Genomic DNA, 17,333 nt, shown 5'->3' on the forward strand with positions numbered 1-17,333 from the left:
CTTCCCGTTCACCTCTTCCCTCTCTTTCACTCTCTTCCCGTTCACCTCTTTTCTCTCCTCTCCTCTCTCTCCTCTTCTCTCTACCCATGTCGGCCTGTCATGGAACACAGACCCAGGGAAATTACAGGGCAATCGCCGGACCGGGCCGGGGAGTAATTACATATTATTTCACGGGTGGGCCTCTGTGAGTGAAATTAACCTTCTACAAGGTTATTTGAGAGCTCCTCTTATTTTTCCAAGTGTGACATTTTAATCCCAGAGGTAAGAGCTCGCCTTCCCTTCCCATGGAAGATCACAGATCCTGAATCCTACAGCATAGTGAAGCCATTAAATCAAGGTGTGACTGTTCTGTTCAGTACTGGGAGTACTGGGACTGTTGTGGTTGCCCTTAGCTTTCTCACCGTAAACTACATCGCTCTCTGTCTTTCTCTCTCTCTTTTTGTTCTCTCTCTTTCTCTTTCGTTCTCTCTCTCTCCATCCAGGTTACAACACAGTAGTTCGGATCCCTGCAGGAGCCACCAACATTGATATCAAACAGGTCAGCTACTCTGGGAAGCCGGAGGATGACAACTACCTCGGTGAGTGTGTGTGTATGTATGTGTATGTGTGTGTGTGATCACTGTTCTGGATGTCACCTCAGTCCCCTGTGCTTATGTGTGATGGTGTCACTAGTTAGCCACTGTGCCTCACACCAGGCCAACTCACTCACAGCCAGTTTATGACAAATAATTTCTAACTGTAGAGGCTTATAGCGATTTTTATTTTTGCCCCTTTAAATGGTGTGCACCATACAATAGGTCAATGTGATTCTCCCCTCCTCTATCAAAGGGCAGCCATTGGTCAGAACATGGTTACCCACCAGCGACCTCAGCTGTAGGTACAAGGTAAGGAAGGGGGTGAGGAAGTATGGACTAATGCCAAACCGCTGGTCATTTATACCAGTCAGAATGTATATGGAGGAAGCATGGCGGGGTGTGGGCCCACATAGTCAGGCCATAAGGGCTAGCTGGGAAAGAAAACGGAGTGGCAGAATGAGAGGATGATGAATGAGTGTAGAATAGGTGCTAATTAGAGGCATGTGTAATCAGGCCTGATGAAAGTACATAGGGGCTGGATGAGATGGACCATGGTTGTGTGTGTGTGTGTGTGTTTGAAATTCTTAATTTAATAAAACAACCACATTTTGAGAGTAGTTTTTATGATGTTTTTATGATAGCGGAAAAAAAACATACACACCTTGCTGTCTTGATCGTGTACTTTAACACTAAGTATGTTTCATTACCTATTGAAATAAATATGTATTCCTCAAATAATTTGACTGTGTCTTCGACTCACAGATTGATATAACACATGATGTGGTAAACTGAGACTTAAAACATCTATCCAGGTGTTGTAAGATCTGACATGTCGCGTCCCCCTGCTCAGACGTTGCATGTGTCAACCAATGCTTGCATGCCACGCCATTGACTGTGCCGTTGGGCACCAGATTGCTACAACATATGTGGTTAGTTGATATGTAAAATACCTATCCAGACATTGTAAGATCTGGCATACATCAGCAACGCCTGGGCAGAGGAATGCGGCAACAGCCTACCTTAGCATTCACACGTTTCACACGTGTAGCTTGTTGTTATTGTCGGCCAATCAACGTGGCACTACAGTCAAAGGCTCTGTGTGTAGCAAGCAATGTAAAGTGGGAGGTCTCTAATCAAAGCCAAATTAAATTAAAATTACGGGTTAAATTAGCTAAATGAGAAGGAGGATGCTACAACAAGCAACCGACGGGTAGACTGTTGTTTAATCTGAATGGAGTTGTTGTAGACAAGGACGGGGAGCATAGCAAAATAGCCTAATTTAGCCTAGCTAGATGGCTATTTTAGCTAGCTTCTTCACATTGATTTGATGATTTGAAGACACTACCAGGTTGGATGGTTGATAACCTGTGGCATCCACAGGCTTGTCTAACTAGCACGAGTCCGCGTGGCTACTTTTTTATCTCTCTCCGCGCCAGAAACCTTGTCATTTCAGAAAGAATGACATTATTTAAAATACCCATTCCTACTGGAGACCTAGCCCATTCATAAACGCGAACTACCTTTAGCGCCTATTGATGAAGGCATCTTCTTCCTGGGGGCCTTTTGTTATGAGCCCCGACGCTTGCTCTAAACGTTAACACGCATCGCTTGCGGTCCGGGTTTTAGAAACATAAGGAACATATCTTTCATATCAGCTTGAAATAATTGTTTGAAAAAAACATATTGTATAGGGTTAGGGTTCCCACACGGCCATATCTCCACCGTACAGCACTTGTTTACGGAAGACATCGGCATTATCTATCTAGTGTGTCCCCCGAACACCTCTGTGTGAGCGTAACTGGGGAGGAAGTGTAGTTCATCAACTGGAGGCACACAGTGTTTGATTCTGTTCAAATCTGCTACAGGTTTATCTTTGTTTTTATTTGAAAGATTATTTCTCAATGATTTAAAAGATAAGGGCCATATGTTTCGAAAACCGATCGCAAGCGATGATTGACGTTTCTAACATAGCATAGGAAAATTATAGTTCACATGGCCAACCGTGAGCGAAGCTAATCGCTGAAAGGGTTTTCGAGAACCACAGGAGACCTAATCACACACACATTGTTTCAACATGGGCTCTCTCACATTGTAATTACATTGTGTTTACTGCATATTTCTCAGAACCATCATTTGTTTGTGTGTGTATGTTGAAGGGGTTCGCTAGTTGGTGTTTGGTTGTTAATGTGTATATCAGAGTTGGTTCAGCATGTGTGCGTTTGTGTTTGTGCTTGTTTTTATGTAATTGTTTTGGATTTGGTTCTACTTTGTTAGCATTGTAATGTCATTTGGCAAGGAGAGTCACGCAGTCTAGCTCCAAATTACTGCAATTTGGAGCCACCAATTTTTTTTACTTACCCCCATGCAACAATGGCATTGCAGAACATTATTGGTTTGAAGTCGATGAATGTTTATACTACTTTCCCCCTCAAACTATTGTCCAAACCTGAGACCCACAAGTTTTTCTCAAATGTGTTGAGGCTATATTTTATATTTATATATTTTTTTCTCTTTTTGTTTCCTTTCAGCTTTATCTGACAGCCATTCTAACTTTCTCCTGAATGGAAACTTTGTGGTGGCCATGTTCAAAAGGGAAATCACCTTCAAGGGAACTGTTATTGAGTACAGCGGCTCAGACACCAAAGAGGAGCGCATCAACTGCACAGAACGTGTTGAGGAGGAACTCATCCTACAGGCAAGGCAGACGTCTGTCTCTCTGTCTCTATCGCTCTTTGTTTCCGTCTTTCTCACATTCTGCTCTTTCTCTCCCCCTCTCCTTCCCCATCTCTCCTTCTATATTGTCAAAGCTTTTTCTCATTGTTGCCCTAGGTTCTGTGTGTGGGGAACCTGTACAACCCAGACGTGCGCTACTCGTTCAACATCCCCATCGAGGAGCACAGGGAACAGTTTGTGTGGGACCCCTCGGGCTCCTGGCTGGAGTGCAGCCGCATGTGTCAGGGTAAGGTCATAGTCGTCCACCCAATTAGCCATGTGTCTTTGCAGCCCCTCTGCGCTGACCCAGTTGATCACATCCCAGTACATCAGGGTTCCCCAACAGAATAAATATTATTATGTTGTGCTATTGTTTCATTCATTTTTCACTTCCCCCCCCTGCTGCTCCTCTGATAGACATTCTACATCCCGCCTCCCACCCAACGGACACTTACCCTGCCCCCACCCCCCAATGGACATGTATTATTGCTACAGTTGTAAATGTGTAAACACTGAGTGTACAAAACATTAAGAACACCTTCCTAATGAGTTGCACCACCCTCTCCACTTCTGCCCTCAGAACAGACTCAATTTGTCGGGGCATGGACTCTACAAGGTGTCGAAAGCGTTCCACAGGGATGCTGGCCAATGTTGACTCCAATGCTTCCCACAGTTGTGTCAAGTTGGCTGGATGTCCTTTGGGTGGTGGACCATTCTTGAAACACGCAGAAACTGTTGAGCGTGAAAAACCCAGCAGTGTTGCAGTTCTTGACACAAACCAGTGCACTTGGTACCTACTACCATACCCCGTTCAAAGGCACCTAAATATTTTGCATTGCCCATTCTCCCTGAATGGCACACATTCACAATCCATGTCTCTAATGTCTCAAGGCTTAAAAGTCCTTCTATGACTTGTCTCCTCCCCTTCATCTACACTGACGGAAGTGGCTTTAACAAGTGACATCAATAAGGGATCACAGCTTTCCCATGGTCAGTCTGTCATGGAAAGAGCAGGTGTTCTTAATGTTTTGTACACTCAGTGTATATTATTATTGTCTCATTCAGTTTATTATAAAACATTTTACCTACCCTGTTGGATCTCGGCACATAAGAGTTTCACTGTACCCTGCGATTACATCTGCGACCTTGTGCATGTGACTAATAAACTCATCTAATCTAGGCGGCCTGTGGGCCAAAACCATTATTGATGTTCTTGGACATAAAAATCTGTGAAATAACCAGGACATGAGCTCAATGTGATTTTAATTTAGGAAATCTGTTGCCAGGTGATCCCATGCATAAATAGAGAGGTACGTAATCGTATCCCATGTTATCGAGGTTTGAAATGATTCTGTTTTTGACAAATACTAAATCTGTTTGGCATTCTTGTGGTCGATCTGCAGTGTAAAAATTATCTATAACTATGTTCCGGCCCCCCGACCATCCGCTCAAGGAAATATCAGACCACGGCTGAATCTAGGTGGACTCCTGCTGTGCACCTTCCACCCCCTGAGCCTATAAGCAGGGGCTGATACTTCCTTTGCCTCAGAGCATACAGCATCATTAGCAGGATCCGGTTGAAATGGTTTGATCCCAGCCCGGCTAAGACCATTTGGTCTGGGACCCAATGACAGGAAGTTGATCAGAACATGTAAAGGAGGGGGAAATGCGTTCCTTGGCAGTCGATCCTTTAGTCAAATGGGATCTAATCCAAAGTTTACCTGTGTGTGCGTGTACCAGGGTTGTCCTATTTTATTTTTAAAGACACTTTTGTGTACAACTTTTGCCAGCCAAAATGTCCAGTAAACTAAATTGCATTACAAAATAATGCTTTTTATTAATTGATGGCAATACCAGTAGATGGAAATACATTTGGCCATTATGCTTATTGGTCTAATTTGCATAATTTAGTGGAATTCAATTGTCCTGTGTGTATTTTTGTTAGTCGTCATGTATCTTATTCATCCAACTCAACTATCACACGCGTACAGCATACAGAGCCTCTTCTGAGACGGATTTCTCCTGCAGAGCCTCAGCTGGTTGCTGCTGTAGTAAAACGGGTTTTCGTCAGACCATTGATTGAGCGACATGTTTTTTTAAAAGTGTTTTGACGTTTCTCAGATGCTCTGATCCAGAGCGACGTACAGTAGTGAGTACGTACATGTTCATATTTGTTTGTACGATTCTAAATCCAACCGCGTGTTTCAAAACTGTTTTGGTGTACGATTGAAAACCTCTAACGTTACTATTAGTATTTCTCAACTAATTAAAGCGCACGTTCCTTTCACCATTCAAGTGAAGACGACAGGCTGTCAGCGTGTCACCCTCCACTTTACAATGTGAGCTGGAGGCAGGATGCATTTTGAAAACATACTTCATTGTTGGAAATCTGAATGTTTTATTTCAGATTATGAGGCTTGCATCAAAGTAGACTATAGGCAAAATCCTACCATGGAAACGTATAGGCAATTATTTTATAAAGAATTCATAGGCGGTGCGTGATTTTCAATTTAGGGGAAGCTTACTTAATTTATCCTACCATTTTTACCATTCTTCGTGCCAGTTATGCTTTTCATATGTGCATTTTCTTGAAACAGCTGAAACACTGTGATCCGTTGGTGGCTAAAGAAATGAGAGCATTGAGCTCGTAGCCTACAGGCCAATGCAGCAGTAGGCCTATAAATTCCATTGCTCTTTCACACAGAGGATTGGTGATTATCGAGGAGGAGATTGTTGGAAAGACTTACTGTGAGGAACTATAGTTTTAATATATCATTCACAATGGATGTTAAAACACTTTCCTACATTTCCGCGCTATGGTGCTCAGGCGTGGGCGCTCACTCAACATTTTCAGGAGAGAGAAACCAGACACATGTTCACGAGGCACTCCAAACAAAAGATCATTTAAAAAAAAAAAAAGAAGACAAATCTTGGAAATGATGGTTATGAAATAAACTCAAATTTGTTTCTCACAAGTTTAGCAGGTTGTGAGCTCTGCAAACAACGTTTCCACTCTGGGAATGAGAACGGTAATTTACTGTAATTAATACATGCATTAACAGAAATGTATGTAGCCAAATGATGTGGATTAACGCTACTTTTACTACTGGTGACTTTTATACAATGAAACAATGAATGACTGGGGAGAGACTCCTTTATCTTCACCAAACACCCCTCCCCTTCTTCTTGTCTCAACATTTGAAATGACACTCGACACATTATCTTCACACATATTTTAGATGCTTTTCACTGACAACCCCAACTCAATCATCAACTGAGCCTATTGCCTCGCCCACTACCCATATTTTGGGCTTCCCATATAGGCATAGGTCTATCGAGCTTGTGATTTGAAAGAAGCTAATGATCCTCGATTCCTCTGTGGCTTGTCAGTCATGCTTTCTGGTGAAGTCTTTTTTTTAATGATATAAAAAAGAGACCTTCGTCTCTGTCACATATGGAACCGCTATCAGGTGCGCTATTTATTTATTTAGAATGGTGTTTTATGACGTTTTATTGGCTGCTTCATTACATAATCTACATGTTCTGTTGAGATTAATTACCAAAATCTACATGTTTTGTTGAGATGAATTACCATAATCTACATGTGATTTCTGTCATTCTGAGCACCGTGGGTGGACAACCTAATGGGTTTATGCACCCAAATGCATATGGGTTCGGTCAATTTCTCAAATGGTAAATTAATATCTTGTGTGTGTGCATATAGGTGAGCGATGGCGCAAGGCAGCGTGTGTGAGGAAGAGTGACCACCTGGGGGTTTCTGACCAGCGCTGTGAGCCTCTACCCCGTCCCAATGCTGCCACTGAGCCATGTAACACTGACTGTGAACTCAGGTAGATACACACACACACACACACACTCACTCACTGTATATCTGTTAAACAGACACTAATCCATATAGCCTGTTGCAGGTGGCACATAGCAGGGAAGAGTGAGTGCTCTGCTAAGTGCGGCCCTGGCTACCGGACTCTGGACGTGCAGTGTATGAGGTACAGCTCGCTGAAGAGGCAGAGTGAGAGGGTGGAGGGGAGGGCCTGTTCTGACCTACCCAAACCACAGGCCAGAGAGGCCTGCCACGGCGACTGTCTGCTCAAGAGCTGGCAGTACAGCACCTGGTCCCAGGTCAGTGGAAACTACAGTCAAAGACACACATCATCTAAGTGAAAGATGATTATAATACTTGTTTTCACTACGTGATGCTATTGCACATTGTCTTGATAAAAAGCCTCTTAATTTCTCGTCTCCTCATGCAAGACAGATGTTACTTGACTTTTGCTTCCATGTTACTATAAGTGGACATGATATAGACTGGAGGTAAATGTGGGTATGTTATACGTTTGGTGCAGTACAAGTTGAATGGTGAGTCTCATGCTGATTCTAACGTGTTGTGACGTGGGCAGTGTTCTAAGACATGTGGTCGCGGGGCTCGTACCAGGGACTCCTACTGTATGAACAACCTGGGGAGGAGACTGGTGGACAGGGACTGTAGTGACTCCCTGAGACTGGTCACCGAGAGCTGTAACGACCAGGCCTGCCCTGGCTGGTCAGCCAGCGAGTGGAGCGAGGTACAGGACACACACACACACACACATGCGCCTGCACACACATAAACACGTCTATAAACACACATTATGTAAACATTCCTACACACATAATAACACACACATAAATACTGTATATACACGCTTTATAAACTATATGCATATCAATGTAAACACACAGATTTGCTCTAACATGCACACACACACTTTGAGGATAACATTTTACACATTTCACACACACACACAATCACCCTCCCCACTCACACACTCCCTTCATACACACAAACAAGTTTAGACTTTATTCAACCTGATCTCATAGTTTCACTTCGGTATTTGCCGTAATTGGATGAACGTCGATCTTTGACCCGTTAAAACAGAAACAACTCAAAGGGGTCAGCTTTGAGCCTCATCAAGTTTGAGCCAGTGCTGTGCATTTGTCTTTTTTTGTTTCGTTTTTGGACCATTTCAAACGTCCAAAATCGGTGGCTCTTTGTTGTGACCAACTTGACTTTATTAGTCTTTCTCCTACACCCCATCTTTCCCTCTGTGTCCCCTCCCAGTGCTTGGTGACGTGTGGGAAGGGGATGAGGCACAGGCAGGTGTCCTGTAGCATGGGGGTAGGAGAGGAGAAGCTGAGCGAACACTTCTGTGACCCGAACGCTAAGCCTCCGGCTGTGGGGAGCTGTGAGCTGCCAGAGTGTGCCTCCTGGCAGGTCGGAGTCTGGGGACCGGTGAGTCCAGATGGATCTGTGTGTGTGTGTGTGTGTGTCTGTCTGACAGAATCAGATTCTTGGTGTGCGTCTGTGTTTGAATCTTAGTGTGTGCATAGGAGTGCAATAGTTAATGTTGGCGTATGTGACATTATAGTGTGTGTTATTTATGTCTAGTTGTACATACAGTATATCCCCTTTTCCCAGTGTGTGTCGGTGGTGTTTGTCTGTGTGTGGGGTCAGATTTATTCCGACAGGATATGAGGGCAGAGTGAAAGCGCTAGGGAGGAAATGGCAGCTCAAGTCAGAGCACACCACTCCATAACTCACCAGGCTGTTAGGTTTCCCCACTGCCTTAGAAGGAGCCATACACACACACTCACACACAAACCTTGTGAGTCTGCTAGTCCAATACTCTGTCTATACGCTAGAGGTCTTCAGGAGTCCAAGAAGTTGGACCCAAGGGCAATCAGACCTGGCCTGAGGTTAACTGGTCCGAGATCAGACCCAATTGGACCCAAGTGACAAAATAATGTTTATCAGCCAAGTTGCTCTTCTGGTTAACGAGTCTTTATATGTTTGCTAAGCCTTCCATAACTCAATTAATTGACCTTATTAGCGTAAAATAAATATGCTGTAGGCTATGCAGAGCCGTGGTTGAGTCCATTTTGATCCACTCAGCTGTAATTACATAGACCCCGGGACCTGATGACAAACAGGAGCCAACCCTGACCCGATTGGGTTGTAGTCGGGTCTCGGGTATGTCTGGTCCACTCAGACCCTTGAAGACCTCTACTATACGCACACCCGGTCTGGAGATTTGAATTTTGAAAATATTGAATAAATAAATGAATGAGCAAATAAATAAATGAATGAGCAATTTAGCGAATTAAGGAATGTCTTTGACCATTCATTGACTCAACTGAACGAGTTGGCGGGCGGGATACTCAGCTACTTCTATTGACAGAGCTGGTATAGATCTGTCTGTTAATACCTATGTAATCATAATCTACTGCCCAAATAAACGTATACTGCAGCACTTCCTCCACCAACTCAACACCAAATGTACGTACACACACACACACACACACACACACACACACACACACACACACACACACACACACACACACACACACACACACACACACACACAGCGATCTGGGGTAGAAGATTGGCATCTGGGGAGGTAGTAGGCTTCAATTACAGTTAGACTGAGTTGGGCTCTGAGTTACAACTGCGTCCACCCTTCCTTCCTTGAAGTAATCACGGATCTGCTAGCCAAGGTTTTACTGTCTGACCCTGTGTGTGTCTCTCCTGTGTGTTGTTGCAGTGTGCGGTGACGTGTGCCCATGGTTACCAGATGCGGGCTGTGAGGTGTGTGTCAGGGGCGTATGGTGACACGGTGGATGACAGGGAGTGTAATGCTGCATCCAGACCCAGGGACAGCCAGGACTGTGAGGTGGCACCGTGTCCCTGGGCCTCTCCTCAACACAGCACTGTCCGCCCTGACAGCTCTGGTCAGCTCTTCACACAGTGGAGATACGGCTCCTGGACCACGGTGAACACAGCACACACACAACCTTATATAGGCCCATACACATTCACCTATACAGTAGCACTCAGACTGGTACAGTAGTTTCTAGAATGCAGCACACACCCCTGCTTCACACACACACCCCTGCTTCACACACACACCCCTGCTTCACACACACACCCCTGCTTCATACACACACCCCTGCTTCACACACCCGCTCCCTCATCCTGGTCTCAGCAGTTTGTCAGCCTTGTTTATGCTTCTGTCTGTCTAATGCTTTGCATTGTTTTCCAGTGCAAATGAAAACCAGGTCTAAACACAAGGCTTGGGTTTCAAACATGACTCTCAGACTATCAGTAATGTCTGACAGAGAGGCGGTGAGCTCACATGTCTAAGAGGAGGCTAGCGCAAGTGTGGTCCCTCCGACAAAAAATACACGTACATTCCCCTCAGAAGTGATACTTTTGATTGCTGTAGGTATTTACTGCTTGGTAATGTTTACTTTGTCCTCCTGTTGAGTTTGCTCGGGTGCAGCTAGAATATCACCCGGTGAAAATCTTATGGAGCAGTCTTTCATGAAGACGGAGAGATATACCAATTATTCACACATACAGTTTGTTAAAGATACAGAGTAAGTGGCTGAAGTGGTGTCTCAAACGTTTGTAGAAAAAGACTGTTGTTATATACCAGTATGAGTTTATATACTAAGCTACAGGACTGTTTCGCTAACACAGACTGGAATATATTCTGGGACCCAACTTGAGGAGTTTACCACATCAGTCACCGACTCCATTAATAAGTACATTGACGCCGTCATTGACGCCCCTCACTGTGACCGTACCTACAGTACATATCCCAACAAGAAGCCAGACAACATCTGCACTGAGCTAAAGGCTAGAGCTGCCACTTTCAAGGAGCGGGGCGCTAACCCGGACGCTTATAAGAAACGCTGACGCTCGTCCGATGTGGCGGGGCTTGCAAACTATCATGGATTACAAAGTGAAACCCAGCCACGGGCAACACTGAACCATGCGTGAGAACACCAGCTGTTTCGAACGACTGTGTGATCTCGCTCTCCATAGGCCAGACGGATGATCAGGATGCGTACTCAGAGCATGCGCTGACCAGCTGGCAAGTGTTTTCACGTACATTTTGCCCAAGAACGCCAAGGTAACCTGTCTAAATGACTATCACCCCGTAGCACTCACATCTGTAGCCATGTAATACTTTGAAAGGCTGGTCATGGCTCACATCAACACCATCATCCCAGACACCCTGGACCCACTGCAATAACGCATATTGTCCCAACAGATCTACAGATGGCCAAATCTCTATTGCACTCCACACTGCCCTTTTACCAACTTGGATAAAAGGAACACCTACATCTTACGTGAGAATGCTGTTCATTGACTACAGCTCAGCATTCAACACCATGGTGCCCTCCAAGCTCATCACTAAGCTAAGGACACTGAACACCTCCCTCTGCAACTGGATCCTGGACTTCTTGATGGGCCGCCCCCAGGTGGTGAGGATATGCAACAACACATCCGCCACGCTGACCCCCAACACGGGGGCCCTCAAAGGTGCGTGCTTAGTCCCCTCCTGTACTCATTGTTCACCCACTACTCAGCCTACACCATTATCAAGTTTGCTGACACGACAGTGGTAGACCTAAATCATCGACGACGATGAGACAACCTATAGAGAGGAGGTCAGAGACCTGGCAGTGTGATGCCCAGACAACAACCTTTCCCTCAACATCAGCAAGACAAAGGAGCTGATCGTGGACTACAGGAAACGGAGGGTCGAGCGCGTCCACATCTACATTGACGGGGCTGTAGTGGAGAGGGTCTAGAGCTCCTTGGTGTCCACATCACTAAGGACCTATCATGGTCAGAACACACCAACACAGCCGTAAACAGGCCATGAAAAGTCCTCTTCCCCCTCAGGAGCCTGAAAAGATTTGGCATGGGTCCTCAGATCCTCAAAAAAGTAATACAGCTGCACCATTGAGAGCATCTTGACTGGCTGCATCACCACTTGGTATGGCAACTGCTTGGCATCTGACTGCAAAGCGCTACAGAGTGTAGTGCATTTTGCCCAGTACATCACTGGGGCCGAGCTTCCTGCCATCCAGGACCTCTATAATAGGCAGTGTCAGAGTAAGGCCCTAAATATTTACTCCAGCCACCCAAGTCATAGACCACCACAACTCTGCTACCGCACGGTAAGCAGTACTGATGAACCAGGTCTGGAACCAACAGGACCCTGAACAGCTTCTAACCCCAAGCCATAAGACTGCTAAATAGTTAGTTAATAAAATAACTACACGGGCTATCTGCATTGTCCCTTTTTGCATGAACTGTTTTTTGACTCATCACATACGCTGCTGCTACTGTTTACTACCTGTCACTTTATAACTAGTATGTACATTTACACCTGTTACCGCGTACTCCTGCACATCGACTCAGTACTGGTATCCCTTGTGTATAGACAGCCAAGTTATCATTACTCATTATGTATCTATTATTACTTTTATTATTACCTGTTTTACTCTTCTATTATTTCTCTATTTTCTTTCTCTCTGCATTGTAAGGAAGGGCCCATAAGTAAGCATTTCACTGTTTGATTTGTACTATTAGATATAGAAGGGAGAGAGTTTGACACAATGCTTTTACTATACGTCTGATCTTAAATGCTTGTTCCTCTGTGTGCCTGTCTCAGTGCTCTGTCTCCTGTGGGAAAGGGAAGCGTGCCCGTTACGTCAGCTGTCGGGACGCCCAGGGTGGAGTGGCAGACGAGTCCTACTGTGCCCAGCTGCTCCGGCCCCCAGAATCCTCAGCCTGCTTCAGCCCGTGTGGCCAGTGGCGCTCCTGGGAGTGGTCTCCTGTATGTTATAGTTGTAATTTTTCCAACTCTATTAGTATAAATATATGTCAACCGCTATTTTGTAGTGAAGTTGCCTTTACAACTGAAAGAATGCCTCACTTATGTCTGATGATTTGATCTCTCTGCCCAGTGTTCAGTGATATGACCTTGTCTATTCTCTGCCCAGTGTTCAGTGATATGACCTTGTCTATTCTCTGCCCAGTGTTCAGAGATATGACCTTGTCTATTCTCTGCCCAGTGTTCAGTGACGTGTGGTTTTGGCCGGGCCACCAGGCAGGTGGTGTGCAGTAACTACCACCACCAGGTTGACGAGTCCTTCTGCGATCAGGACGAGAGGCCCAGCACAGAGCAGGAGTGTACAGGTGCCCCCTGCCCCTCCGTGTACCGCCAGAGGCCCAACGACCAGCCCTACAGCCCCCACGACCCCGCCAGCCACCCGGGACACAGCAGCTGGAACGTCCCCTCGGCAGACAACCAGTGGAGGACTGGGCCCTGGGGAGGAGTATGTACATAACCGTAGGACCATGTCACCTGACCAGGGAAGAGAATCATTCCTGGTCAGGTTACATGGTCAAGAAAACCCCCTGGCACTTCGATACCATCTCCATTCACTGCTCTGTCTCACTTAATTGTCTAACTGCATGCTGCTGTATCTCACATAGAGATCTCTTACTGAGACAGCAAGGATGTGATGTGTAACTGTAATTGGTTGCAGAAAATACCTGCTGCGTAGTTCAAGGCTATTCTATGTGTCACGTTGTCCTTCTAAGGCTGATGCTTTCCATCTGTGTGTGGACCGAGTGTACTGTAACTCCACAGTGTACTTTAACTCCACAGTGTACTTTAACTCCACAGTGTACTTTAACTCCACAGTGTACTTTAACTCCACAGTGTACTGTAACTCCACAGTGTACTGTAACTCCACAGTGTACTGTAACTCCACAGTGTACTGTAACTCCACAGTCTACTTTAACTCCACAGTCTACTGTGACTCCACAGTCTACTGTGACTCCACAGTCTACTGTGACTCCACAGTCTACTGTGACTCCACAGTGTACTGTAACTCCACAGTGTACTGTAACTCCACAGTGTACTGTCACTCCAGTCTACTGTCATTCCACAGTCTACTGTCACTCCACAGTCTACTGTCACTCCACAGTCTACTGTCACTCCACAGTCTACTGTCACTCCACAGTCTACTGTCACTCCACAGTCTACTGTAACTCCACAGTGTACTGTAACTCCACAGTCTACTTTGACTCCACAGTGTACTGTGACTCCACAGTGTACTGTAACTCCACAGTGTACTGTAACTCCACAGTGTACTGTAACTCCACAGTGTACTGTAACTCCACAGTGTACTGTAACTCCACAGTGTACTGTAACTCCACAGTGTACTGTAACTCCACAGTGTACTGTAACTCCACAGTGTACTGTCACTCCACAGTCTACTGTAACTCCAGTCTACTGTCACTCCACAGTCTACTGTCACTCCACAGTCTACTGTCACTCCACAGTCTACTGTCACTCTACAGTCTACTGTCACTCTACAGTCTACTGTCAGTCTACTGTCACTCTACAGTCTACTGTCACTCTACAGTCTACTGTCACTCTACAGTCTACTGTCACTCCACAGCTGGCTTTGGTTTACATTGCAGCTGGTCTGTACAAAGTTGTCTGTGTATGTTTCCCCTCGGTCTGTAACACACACTCTGTGCCCGTCCATAGTGCTCCAGTACGTGTGCGGGTGGCTTCCAGAGGAGGGTGGTGGTGTGTCAGGATGCGGAGGGTCGCAGCACCAGCCACTGTGACCAGAGGGTCAAACCTGCCGAGTCCAAGAACTGCGACTCAGGACCCTGCCCTCTGTGGAACTACGGCGTCTGGGGAGAGGTCAGTACACAGGCAGTACAAGGACTATGTGCATCCCTTTCCTGCAGTCTAATGACCTCGTGCCCTCATGGGTGGAATGTTATTCATATTTCATACTTAGTTTTTATTTATTTTTTACACTGACAATCCGGTGTTTCTATGTCAAACGGATTTGGTATATTTTAGTCTTCTGGTGATGTATATAAATTGTAGTATTGTGATGCAAACTCAAAATATTATACATTCAACTCTATATCTGACATGGTACAGATGTCTTCTTTTTTTTAAGCCCATAACCATGTGTGTGAGGTGTATACTTTTGTTTAAAACATTTTTTGTTTAAGACTACCAAGAAACACTCTGTGTGACCCTGATTTAGCCCACTGCAGTAAAAGGTTATTAAGCAGATCTGCTTCTGTTAAGTGACGCTACAACAATACAGTCCATTACTAAACTACAGATAGCCATTTCAGACTCCTGGGTGTGAGTCAATAGTCTAAAGTCACTTCCTTTCCTCTGCACCTCTTCATCATCTAATCCTGCCCTGAAAGAAGATTTATTGACATACTGTACTTAGGAGCCTGCTGAATACTCAGTGACCCCTCCCTCATCTTCCCTTGTCTCCTCTCAGTGTACCCAGACGTGTGGTGGAGGCAGGAGGACGCGCCAGGTGGTATGCCAACGGCCCAACGGTCAAAGACTCAACGACCACAACTGTGACATCCTGGACAAGCCTCCTGACGTGGAGCAGTGTAACCTGGACCTGTGCCCGGGCAGCGCATCCTGGCACCGCCGACCATGGAAGCCGGTACGATAGTACTTCCTCTTCCCTAACTCCCCCTTGACTTCCTCCTTCACTGGGGCGCGTCACCGTGAGTAGACATGGGGGTGTACTTAAATTACAGCGAGTGTACTTCTGGCCGTCCGCTAGCGACTAACAGCTAGAGGCTAGCGGCTAGCTTACTGTGTTTTAGGAGTTCTGTAGGAGAGTTAATGGAGCACTAGCATCAGCGCTAGGCTACGTTAGCCCCAGCCCACCCACACTGGGCCCTGCAGTGGCATGGTGCTGATTAGAAACAAGGGAGAGGGAGAACACACACAGAATGCTACTCCACATTGGGAATCATCAGAAACACATGGTTCCCATTTGGAACTTAGGCTCCAAATAAAACTATAAATTAGAAGGACAATGTTGTCCAACAATGCCATATATTTGTAGAGGCGAATTTAATAACTCAAGATATATTTATTTCATATGTGAAGCGTGAAGTAAATTTTTTGTTGTTGTGATTGCTGTCTCACCCTGTAACCGAAGTACACAAGTGTATATTTGTGTATAAGAGTTTTTAATATTATTACTTTATCAAACGGCAACAAATGACTGTTACTGTGTTTTGTGTGTGTCTTTGTACAGTGTGATTTTATTTTTAGTGGCTAGGTTTCATAACTGAATATGATATTTCATATTTCTACTGGTGCTTTTCGGTCTGATCCTTTAAGTCTCATGAACAATGACAGTTTGTACAGAGGAACATATTTTAAAAACAACAGTATGTTTTGTTAGTATTTTTTACGTTATGAAAATAGTTTTTTTTTTTAAGACTCATAAATTAAGGATGAAATGCAGTTTTCAAAAGTGTCATGTCTCTTAGAATGTTATATTGAAGATGTTTTCACAGTTCTACCATCCCTGTGTAATCATCGTGCGGTTAACATTTTTACTCATTAACAGCCAATAAATTATAAATCACAAAATGTAAAAACAGTAACTATAGGACACTATAGATCGAGATATAACCATTTATTTTAGGATTACATTTGAATTGGCAGATGTTTGAAATGCTTAGACAAATACTGTTACTGAAATAGGAAGAAAGCTATAATGCCCGTGCAAGGCAAATATCAGGTGCGTTAAGTCATGTTAACTAGTACTGTAGCTACAACGGCTAGGCGCTCACCTTCTCCACTTCAGTGATCGCAAAACTGAACATCGTACAGGGATCACTGGTTCGGCAAAACCCTCAACATCACCTCAGAATATACTCTCACCCTCACCAGTACGTACACGTGTTGTACATTTCCTGTCTTCTCGTAAGTGTGTTAATTGGTCATAGTGGCACAAACGATTTGAACGTTTGCCTTGTATGGTGAGCACTTTGTCTCTACTGTAAAACTACACTAAAGTAAAGGAGAATTTTACATCAAAATGCTGTTTACAGTTGGGTTTCTATAGAAACACCAGTCGGCCATTTTGATGTCAGAGAATTTGACATTTTTTCTTTACCTGTGATTAGTTGACTGTAGGGGCTCTTAAACAGACTGACATAACAGTAGGTTGGCCAATATGTTCAGAACGAGTCACTTTAAAAATGGTTTTATTGTAGAACTTATTCACAGGTCATATAGCTGATATATTTATCTAGTTTACAGTGCATTTGGAAAGTATTCTGCCCCCTTTGCTTTTTCTACATTTTGTTACGTT

The 17,333-nt window shown here is 44.7% G+C and overlaps 1 protein-coding gene across 3 annotated transcripts in view; it reads left to right on the plus strand.

The window, feature by feature from the left end:
* The window catches only part of LOC112219217 (A disintegrin and metalloproteinase with thrombospondin motifs 20-like), a 127,608-nt gene that overhangs the window by 70,691 nt on the left and 39,584 nt on the right, over positions 1–17,333 (plus strand). For all 3 annotated transcript variants that reach the window (XM_042301440.1, XM_042301441.1, XM_042301442.1), the window contains 12 exons: positions 483–578; positions 3,104–3,270; positions 3,405–3,534; positions 7,012–7,138; positions 7,217–7,427; positions 7,706–7,870; positions 8,407–8,577; positions 9,890–10,117; positions 12,818–12,982; positions 13,221–13,484; positions 14,711–14,872; positions 15,483–15,659. In XM_042301440.1, the coding sequence (XP_042157374.1) occupies positions 483–578; positions 3,104–3,270; positions 3,405–3,534; positions 7,012–7,138; positions 7,217–7,427; positions 7,706–7,870; positions 8,407–8,577; positions 9,890–10,117; positions 12,818–12,982; positions 13,221–13,484; positions 14,711–14,872; positions 15,483–15,659 (2,063 nt within the window). The remainder of the gene's footprint in view (positions 1–482; positions 579–3,103; positions 3,271–3,404; positions 3,535–7,011; positions 7,139–7,216; positions 7,428–7,705; positions 7,871–8,406; positions 8,578–9,889; positions 10,118–12,817; positions 12,983–13,220; positions 13,485–14,710; positions 14,873–15,482; positions 15,660–17,333) is intronic.

The sequence above is a fragment of the Oncorhynchus tshawytscha genome, linkage group LG19, assembly GCF_018296145.1.
Source record: "Oncorhynchus tshawytscha isolate Ot180627B linkage group LG19, Otsh_v2.0, whole genome shotgun sequence".
Lineage (NCBI taxonomy): Eukaryota > Metazoa > Chordata > Actinopteri > Salmoniformes > Salmonidae > Oncorhynchus > Oncorhynchus tshawytscha.